Source organism: Salarias fasciatus, chromosome 1 (assembly GCF_902148845.1).
Source record: "Salarias fasciatus chromosome 1, fSalaFa1.1, whole genome shotgun sequence".
In the NCBI taxonomy this organism is placed as follows: Eukaryota; Metazoa; Chordata; class Actinopteri; order Blenniiformes; family Blenniidae; genus Salarias; species Salarias fasciatus.
Window position 1 is genome coordinate 10,340,239 of NC_043745.1, and position 10,314 is coordinate 10,350,552.

Below are 10,314 nucleotides of genomic sequence, written 5' to 3' on the forward strand. Positions count from 1 at the left end.
GAAACACACTGAAACTAAAAACCAGAATTGTCTGAGAAATAATCATGTGGCAATAAATAACCTCAATTGGAAAAAGTACTAACATTCTTTACTGAAGTAGAAATAAAAGTAAAGGGTCCTCAGGAAAAAAAAAAAACAATGCCTGAGTTCAGTACTGATACTTTAAAATGTTAAACTGCATTGACTGTTTGATAATCTGTCTATAAAACACTTGTCATCAAATAAATGAAATGGCCAGATGAAAGGAGTGCAGTTTATTTGTATCATCATTATTGATCCGTGATGGATGGGAATGCTGGTGAACGTGATGTAGAGCAAAGAACCAGCCTGAAAAACAAGTGCTGGGAAGACTGTGGACAGAAAACTGTTTGTTTTTTTTGTTTTGAAAAAAGTTGTATATACTATAATTGGGCGACAGTGCGACACGGTGTTCTGCACTGTCGTCTCACAGAGAATATCACGCGTTCAAATACTGAGTTTCCATGCTCTCCCTGTGTGTGTGGGTTTCCTCCCACGTGCATGCGAGGTTAATTGGTGACTGAATTGCGGTCAGGTGTGAATGTGAGTGTGTGTGGTCGTCTGTCTCAGTGCGATGGACTGGTGACTCGTCCAGGATGGAGGACAGGTGTAACCACAGTGACCCGGAGTGCCTCCTGCGGATGAAGCAGCATGGATTATGGATTAAATGTGACTTTCACTTTCATTAAACGAGTGTCTTTATTTCTTTTTCATGGAATAATGTGGACATTTGGTCAGCTTTTCTGCGTGTCTTCATCTTCGTGAGCAGAGCAGACCCTGCTGGATTTGCCTTCAGTGTCAGTTTCAGATTAGCGCTGCATGCTTCCTGCTGCACGGCGCCTGTGTGGCAGTGAGATGGCTCGGTGAAGATTTAAATATCATTAGCCTGGTTTCAGCTGTTCTCCCACCAATTCAATTTCCGCCCTGTAATTATGAAACCGCACTTGTCTAATAATTTAAATGGGAACCAATGATGCTTGTTTGTAAGCTACGTGTTGTGGACCACAGGTTGGTGCTGTGGTCCTCGAGGCCGCAGGACTTAATGAATGTGTCATTATGAAGTCTGAGCGGGAGCCACTCATTACAAGCATATGTGTTGAAGCAGTGACACTGAAAACATGCGGCACCGTGGTGAATCGGGTTTGGAGGGCATGTCTCTGGGTCTCCAGTGGAAAAGATCCTCATGATTCACCGTTTTAGAAACTTCATCATCATCGGAGTCGCTTTGAGCAGCACCTCAGTTCACTCTGTCTCCAACAAGCTGTTCGGTTCCTGTCTTTATGAGCCCAGTTTATCCCTTCAAAATCCACTTTATTCCATTTATGTAACTTCCAGGAAGGCACACGTTCCCCAGTGCTGACCCCCTCTGAAACATGCCACCAAATGCATGTGATTTGACGCCAGCCTCGATATCTCTCTGTGTGGAATATGTTTGATATAAACCTGCAGTACATAAAATAGAGTATATTGTCATATTTTTAACCTTTGAGACTGAACATTCCAGACTTTATTATAAGAATGTAGGTTTGAGAAATTATCACATTTGCTCATTTGATTACACAAAATAAAAATAAAAAGATTCCATCTACTGACACATCTTTTATACCCACTTTTTCTCCATATTGAGTTGTGACAATCGGCCATGAACGGTAATGACAGCTGTCAGTCCCCAAAATGTCAAAGCAGTTCGTCTGGATAACTTGTTGTTGAAGCCATGCTCCCACCTCTGATGGTTTTCTCTTGTTTTCCAGGAGGAAATGCTGTGAAGGATTCAGGTTTGTGATGGGCCAGTGCATACCTGAAAGTAGGTAAACCTCACACTGACGTCTAATCCACAGAAATCTATTCTGACACACTCTCCTCCATACAGAACCTGAGAGATTAAAACAAGCTGCACATTTCACACAGCCTTCAGGAGCGTGTTTTCCTTTTAGACCTCCGCTGATAATGCTGTTATTGTGGTCAGTCTGGAGTCTTTTAAGGAGTCTCTTCAGACTGCATTTGAACACTGCAGCCAAAAGAGAGACACACAGTTTTGGAAAAAGTAGACTCCAAATCTGGAAACTCTAAATATTTCAGCTTTCGTAATCACAAGCAGAAATGCTGATGGACTGCTCTGACAAACACGCTTAGTATCTTTAGCCTGACTGCTTCAGTGAAGCTGCAGTCTGCAGTGCAGCGTTCCTCTGCAGTGTAACGGGCCTGCATCGACCACTAGAGGACGCTGTCCCTCTATGCTGAGGATGACTGCTGGAGAAACATGCATCTAGTCCCTAAAACACATCTTTTCCACAAAAGAGTTACTTTTTATCTGAGTTTGAATTCGAGGTGGGATTTTCTTCTGGACTTTTCTTTGCAGTAAAATTGATTCCTGTTTGTCGTTGTGAGCCTGGAGCTGATGCACGCCCTCACAGAAAGACACAGATTCAAAACTCTTGAACCAAAGGACAATAAAAAAAGAACAATACTAAATATGGTTATTGCCTTCAGATGCTGCCATGTTTCAGATAGTTTATTGCACCATTGAGGTCTGCCACACTGTAGTAAACATGGTTCTAGATCAGGAGTGAATCGCTAATTTTCCAAAAGAGCCCACATAAAAGAAGAAAAAAAAAACTACATTATAAAGCCAGTTCATGAAATGATTTCTTATCTGCTTCATATGAATAATCTTCTTAAAAAAAAAAAAAAAACAACGTTTCCGACATGGTTTTGATGAGGTTCAGTTAATGTGATTTTCAAACTGAAGACAGGCAAAGAGACGCAGCATTCAGTGGACTGTGGGAAAATAAAGTGAGGCCTCCTTTGATTCACAATTACTCGCTGGCCTCTTGTGGGCTGGCCGAGTTATCTCCAGACTCCAATGTTTCCAAGTCTGTTTAAGATCTTAAGTGGTAATTCCTCTTCCTTATTACAGTTCATTTGGTTTTATAGTGACTTGAATTAAAACATGATGTGGTTTATTGAGCCAGAAAATTATCTTGAGAAAACTTTGATTGTCACAGTGCTTGAAACAGAAATTTAATTCCAAAATAAACTGAATTTTGTATTTATTTGGAAAATAAATTAAACAGATTTTTTTTTCAAGTGTGTTTTGTTGATTAAATGATCCTTTCAGTCTGCCTGCAAGCATTGTGATTGGTTATAATCCAAAAGTGAATAATCTCTCTATCAGTATCTCCCTCCTCACACTGAGAAGCTCTGGGTTCAGATGCAGTTTGCATGTTCTCCCTGTGTTAGCATGGCTTTCCTCTCACGGTCCCAAAACCTTCATGTCCTTTTAACTGTTGGCCCTTGGTGTGAATGTGAAACGTTTCACTGTGCTGTGCCGCCCACAGCTTTCCTGCATGTGCAGACACAATAAGATCAGATAACATGATAATTTAATCCCTCTGGTTTTCTCATAACACTCAGTGTTTTATTATTGTATCACAGAAGACGCCACAGCCTGTTTCAGAGCGGATATTGTGGCCATTTGTCGCTGTAGTTAATGCAGCTTCTTTTTGATGGCAGTCCAACAATGCAGCACATCGTATTTTAGAGATGTAATGATACTAAATCACTTCATCACTGTAAACAAGTGTCCTTGACTTAAAACACTCCTTTTTATTGACGCCATGAGTGTGTTGGTAAAGGAACCCATCTCATCTCATTATCCATCCTCCATCAGTGATTTTGACTGACTGAAGTTTTTTTATATTTCCGGTTGTAGTAAAGCCGTTTTAAACGCTCAGTCCTCCCCGCGTCCCGTCTGTCTGCAGGTGTTGACGTCTGCGCCGCGTCGCCCTGCGAGCAGCAGTGCACCGATAACTTTGGACGGGTGGTCTGCACGTGTTACCCCGGATACCGCTTCGACAGGGACCGACACCGCAGCCACAAGTCCCCCTACTGCCTGGGTCAGTGGTTTAAACTACCTCAGGTTATCTCACACCGCAGTTCTGTAAAGATCAAAACGATTCTTCGTTGGTGTTGTTCTTCCTTTCTTTTTAAACTTTGTTTTACCTCCTGAAAGTGTTCATTTCCACAGTCTGAACGTGGACTTCACCCTCTGTCTGTGTTCCTCTGTCTCGATGCGCAGACATCGATGAGTGTGAGGCGTCGGGCGGCAGCCTTTGTGATCACGAGTGTGTGAACACGGCGGGCAGCTTCACGTGTCGCTGCCACAGCGGTTACATCCTGGCTCCGGACCAGCGCTCCTGCATCTCCGTTCACAACCGTAAGTTTCTGTATTCAGCCGCTCATCCGGAGCTGTTGAACCTTTATGGTGTGTCAAACCACTGACTGTCCTGGGTGGATTGACTGTATGCATGACAAGTTTCCCATCAATACCATGGAAAACTTCAGTTTGTGTGAAGTTTTTCTGAGCATATTTGATTATTCTGACCATTTTCTTTTACTTCCTTTTAGTGAGCTCTCCTCTTCTCCCAGCACTTAAAATGCTCCCTTGTTCCTCAATGATTTTTATTTGTACTGTCTCTAAACAATCAGCTCCTGAAAAAATAGTGAGATCCAAAAGATACCTTGATTAGTTTACAAATAATGCTGCACCCAAATCATTGATATCTCTCTGGGATCAATCAGTCAGACAATACAGTGGACAAACAAATCTCCTCAAAAATGATGTTATCAAGTGGAGTAAATGGCTCAATCAACTATCAGTCCCAAAACATAATGTCACCAACGGGATCGTACTCTCAGATACATTTAGAATAGAGACTAAAGCAGGAAAACGTGGGTTTACATCCAGAGAGATTTCACTTTTTGAGAAGTGACTAGAGCTTTTCCATGTATCCACAGCTCAGGCCATCTCTAAATGAGGAAAATTAACTTTTTAAAGGAACTTTTCAGTAGTTTGGATTCCCAGGATGTGTCATAAAGTGTGTCTTCCACCACGGTTTGCTTCATGTCGCAGTGAGTTCTTCGGGGAAGTCGGACACCCTGATGAGTGCTGGAACCTGCTCCTTCACCTGTCAGGACTTCACGAACATGAAACACAGTCTGCTGCAGCTGAAACTACGGCTGGGAGACACACAGTCGTCCAACCAGGTAACTCCTGGACAAGCAGGCACTTTGCTCAAAACAGTGCAAAAATAAACTTTTATCATTTGTCCTTTTTAGAATCAGCAAATACAGAAGGAATTTCAAAAAATGAAGACAATTTATATTTTAACTTGGTGTTTGCTCATTCATCCATGAAGGAAACTTAGGAAAGAAACCTAAACAGGTGAACTTGTCTTAGTTAGACTAGTGTGGAAGATGTTTTGTATCTTATGAAGTGATTTCAGTAGTTTAAGCTCTTTCCTGCTGGCTCCTCTGAAGGTTCACTTCACCTGATTCAAATACTTTGAGACCTAAAACACTTAAAAGTAAAAAAGAACGAAACACAATTCTCCGTCCGCTGCCCTAACTCCAATAAGGAGATCAGAATATCATCCTGTCTTTGGTCTGTTTCCATTCATAGAAAAGTCGATGCTCAAAGCAGAATTTATTTGGAAGTGAATTTAAAACCTTTTCAGCCACATGTTTGCTGCTCACCGTGGTTCAGATCCATGAGCTACAACTCACCATTTCTCTATATATTCTTCTTCTCCATCCCTCTGTGGTGTCGCAGGTCCCTGACCTGGATAACAGCAGCGATAAGCCGTCTCTGGGCCGGGCAGGAAAAAGTCCTGATAACTCTTGTCTCTCGGGTTTGCCCGGCCCTCCGGGAGCTCCTGGGGTGGCAGGTAATGTAAAAATAACTGTGGTGTTGAAATGTATCACTAGACACTGTTACTATGAGTAGAAAGAGAGCCGTGTGAGGTTTTAAAGAATTGTTAGTTTAAACCCATCACCCTGTGGAGTGGGTCGTCTGCAGGTTCGAGTCCACATCTCAGACGGCCCAGACGCACGTCTGTCCTCAAGCAAGACACTGAAACCCAATTTGCTATATAATTCACAACATTATGTGGAAACGCACTAAATTAAGCCAGTTTACTGTTAAATTAAGACGAATTGTCTCCCTCAAAATAATCCAGACCAGATGTAAAATTTCCAGTGGACAAACAAACCTTCAGCTGAGTTCAAATCTCCTTTAGTTCTGCATTTTCCCCTCTTTACTTTCCCCTCTGTTCATGATTAAATGAATATTGATTAACCTCAAAATCCATTTGCTTTGTGTTAAAAACCACTGATCTGTTCTCACCAGGACAACCTGGGAAGAAGGGGGAGTCCGGGGAGGCGGGTCCTCCTGGTCCTCGGGGTCCACGGGGAGACATGGGACCCATGGGCCCAGAGCCGGACCTGAAACACATAAAGAGAGGCCGCAGGGGGCCCGTGGTAAGAAACAGCAGTTTCCTCATTGATTTCTTAATAAAGGTAGCAGCCCATCAATCCATCAAACCGCTTCCTTGAGCAAGCGAGGTCGCTCGGTTTTAGTGACAGAGAGAAAAAACTGTCAAGGAGGAACCCTCACTGAAGTCCAGCGCTTCCAGTCCACCATAAATGCCACCCTCACCACCCACTGCAGGTCTTCTCTGATCTCCACTGTACAACAGGAGAGCAGAGCAGTTCAGGTCGGAAGGCTGAAATGATCGAGCATTAGAGGAGCTGTCTGAAGTCTAGATGTGGTCCGTGTGTTCAGTGTGCTTCAGTCTTCGGTGGTCTTTGTCTTGATAATGTCCAGATTGTTCACCATTGTCCCCAATTCTGAAGATCTTTTCTTGAAGCTGTTTCGTTATTGTTTTTGTTTGATATCAGTCCTAATCTGTGAAGGTGATTGAACATCTCTGATGAAAGACGTGAGGATGTCAAGCTCCACATCCACTGGACCTGTTACACCTTCTGATTTCCATTAGTTGCGACTTTTCTAATCAGAATTTTTCTCCATTCAGTTCTTGAATCTTTTCTTCAATAAGCCCTGCATCAGTCTTCGGCTCCACTTTTTCTTTTTTGTTTATAATCATTGTATAAATGACAAAAACTACACATTGTGAAGACGTATAAATATTTGTAACATCCAACACCTAAATTGCTGAAAAATGTCTAACTTTTTTTAAAATATTTGTGTTTCAATCATTCATATAGGGACCACCAGGGGCTCCAGGAAGAGACGGACTAAAGGTCAATATTGGAACATCTTTTCTTCATTTTTATTCTATTTATGTAATTTCCTGTATGTCTGAGAGGTTGGGCTTGATCAATATATCCCATATCCTGACAGTTTGTCCAGTAGTGCTGATCGTCACTGACGTGAACGTCAGTTCAGTTAGAATGTCAGTAACGTGATGGATAATCTATGAGTCAATACAGCCCGAAGAAACAGACATTTCCTTTATGGCTTTTTTCTCATTTACAGGGTGACAGAGGAGCTTCAGGTCCCAGAGGTCCACCTGTAAGTTTAATTACTGGATTAAACACACACACTATAATCCATAATTGATATAATTGTTTTACTTTTTTTTTTTTAAATAGAAATGTTGCACACCTTGTTCTCTTAATACAAACCAACTAGTAGATATTTGTAAAGTAAATGATGACTTAAAATAGTATTCATTGGTGTGTGTTCATTTGAGTAAATAATTCTAATGGAAACAAATTGAAATTATGAAACATTTTTCTCGAAGTAATAAGCCTCAAACATTTCTGAAACTGTCCAAAAAAAAAAAAAAGGAAATATTTGACTCACCAACGTGACCAAAAAAGTGCTGCTCAAAAAGTCCAAAGTTTCATAAATTACTTGCAGATGATTCTTGTCGATTGTTTGGAAGTTCTTGTTTTGCATAATCACATTGCAGTTATACCTGGCAAATATTTAACAAGGAAGAAAATAAAATAAAAGGAACTCCTTACCAGTATTTCTGGCTCATTATGACGAGGATTCATGTCCTTGAAATTTCCCACATTTTGAACTTTCCCTCATTTCACGAATACTTTTGCAATCCATATATGTGACAAAATGTGGGAAAGTTCAAGGAGTGTGAATATTTGTGCAAGTCTCCATATCTGAGAAATTGAAGTTTTGTTGGTTGATCGACTTGAATCAGAACTGGGGTTTTCAGGGTCGGTCCTCCAGTGGTTCTCCTCGTATATTAAAGGAAGAACTTTCAATGTGGCGATCGACACTGTGATGTCTGATGTATCAAACCTGACTTGTGGAGTTGCTCGATTTTCTTTTCTCGGCTCTTTTGAAGCCTCTTGGTCGGCTGATACTCAGTTTGAAAAATGTGTTTGAACATTTTTATGCTGACGACGTTCTTTTAATGACTCAGAGTTTAATTTTTTTTTATCCTTGTTCCTGGAATGTCTGTCAGGAATCTGACTGGCTCTCTTCAAACTACTTTCAGATAATTGAAATAAAACCAAAACCTTGATCATTGCCCCTGACAATAAGATTAAAACCCATCTCGGTTCTCTGGTTTCCTTCTTTCAAGCCCAGCATCAGAAATCTTGGGGTTATGTTTGATCAGCCCGTGTCTTTAGAAGCTCACTCTCAAACTGTTTTTATCACTTGAGAAACATTTCTGAGGTCAGAAAAATGTTGTCCAAGTCTGACCTGGAACTCATTATTCATGCTTTATTTCATCCCTTTTAGACTATTGTAATTCTCCTTTTACTTGTTTTAAAACAACTGTTCTTAACAAACTTCAAACTGCACAAACTCTGCAGGCAAACTACTGACAGGAACACCCAGAACATCCCACATTACCCCTGTCCTGTCTGGTCTTCATCAGCTTCCTGTCAAATCCTGGATTGATTTTAAAATTCCAGTCCTGATGTTTTGAGCGTCACATGATGAGGCCCTCCAGTATATTACGGATTTGTTGCACCCCTACTCCCCACAACGAACCCTTCGGTCTACAGACCAGAAACTCCTACAGGTCCCAAGAATATCTTTTAAAACCCTGCGAGACCGATCCTTTCAGACCGTTTCCCCCAGACTCTGGAACCACTGGCCCTTGTCTCTCCAAATGGCCGAATCTGTGGACTCCTTTAAACAGGACTTGAAGACATTTTTATTTAGAGAAGCTTTTAGCTGAATATTCGCCAGATAAAATGGCGATATGGAAAACTATATGTATGTATGTATAGCTACTATATATGTCTTTTACCTTGCTCTGTACAGCACTTTGTGATTTTATAAGTGAAAAGTGCTACATAAATGAACTTTACTTACTTACTACTTACGGTACTTAGAAAGGGAAACAAGTTACAGTATCATAATCTAAACCACTGACCCTGAATAAATGTGTGGACTTGACCCCAGCGAGTATTTTTGTCCTATCGGCCTCTGAAACATGGCGTGCGGGGAAACTTAATGAACTCCTCTGCTTCCTATTTATTCCTAGGGACCGCCCGGCTCCTTCGACTTCCTTCTCCTAATGATGGCTGACATCCGCAACGACATCATCGAGCTGCAGGAGAAGGTGTTCGGGGAGCGGCGGGGCATCTCCCTGGACAGCCCTCCTCACTCCAGCGGGGAGGCAGACTTTGTGGAGTGGGGCTCCGGACAAGGAGATCTCATGCTGAACACCTGAGCGCCCTGACGTCCCGCTTGAGCGCACAGCCGCTCCAACGCCACCAAGCACACGCCGAACCCTCGTTCTGTTGATAACTGGAAAAGCGTCAACATGTATATAACGTCTTGGACGAGCTGGATTACGGGCATTGATTGAACTCTCAACGACGCCGCGGAGAAATCCAAGAATTTACAGAATCAGACGCTGCTAAAGCTCGGCGAGCGCCGCGCCTCCGCCTCTCACGTGTCGTGGAAGTTGGGCGAGGGATGTGCGTGCAGGAGAGATGCCAGCATGAGCCTTTTCGTCTGAGTCTCTGAGCTGCGCCTCTTAGCTGAGCCACTTCAAACGTTGAACTTTATCGTCTGCATCTCTTCCTGTTCCTGAGTCTGTCCGTGGAGGCTCTGCTGTGCCGCTGGCCCCGTGGCTGCAGGGCGCCGGCGTAAAGACCCACGGCCCGCACCGATAGCCCGGCCTGAACCTGACGCACTGAAAACCACGGCTACTGCCCTCAACTACCCTCAGAGGCAGCTGCAGCCTAGAGCTGAGTACGGCATTGTTGGAATTGTACAAATAAATAATGCAACATCCATTTTTATTAAAGTTATAATGATACTGACGTCTGCTGACCGGTCACTTCGAAGTGAGATGTACGGTTACTAGATGTGAAAAGGTAGGTTCAGAAAGATTTTTTCAGTGAATATTGGTTTCAATCCCCCCCCCCAAAAAATGTGCAAAATGTAATATTCAGGGTGTAACGGTTTGAAAATGTCATAAACTTATATTTTATTCACAATAGAAT

At 42.3% G+C, this 10,314-nt stretch overlaps 1 protein-coding gene across 1 annotated transcript in view; it reads left to right on the plus strand.

The window, feature by feature from the left end:
• Positions 1 to 10,094, plus strand: part of LOC115388828 (collagen and calcium-binding EGF domain-containing protein 1-like) — a 42,779-nt gene extending 32,685 nt beyond the window's left edge. The window contains exons 3-11 of the mRNA XM_030092118.1: positions 1,770 to 1,822; positions 3,780 to 3,914; positions 4,097 to 4,234; positions 4,931 to 5,064; positions 5,630 to 5,744; positions 6,206 to 6,336; positions 7,084 to 7,119; positions 7,355 to 7,390; positions 9,345 to 10,094. Coding sequence (XP_029947978.1) covers positions 1,770 to 1,822; positions 3,780 to 3,914; positions 4,097 to 4,234; positions 4,931 to 5,064; positions 5,630 to 5,744; positions 6,206 to 6,336; positions 7,084 to 7,119; positions 7,355 to 7,390; positions 9,345 to 9,533 — 967 coding nt within the window. The 3' untranslated portion in view covers positions 9,534 to 10,094. The remainder of the gene's footprint in view (positions 1 to 1,769; positions 1,823 to 3,779; positions 3,915 to 4,096; positions 4,235 to 4,930; positions 5,065 to 5,629; positions 5,745 to 6,205; positions 6,337 to 7,083; positions 7,120 to 7,354; positions 7,391 to 9,344) is intronic.
• Positions 10,095 to 10,314: the final 220 nt, after the last annotated feature.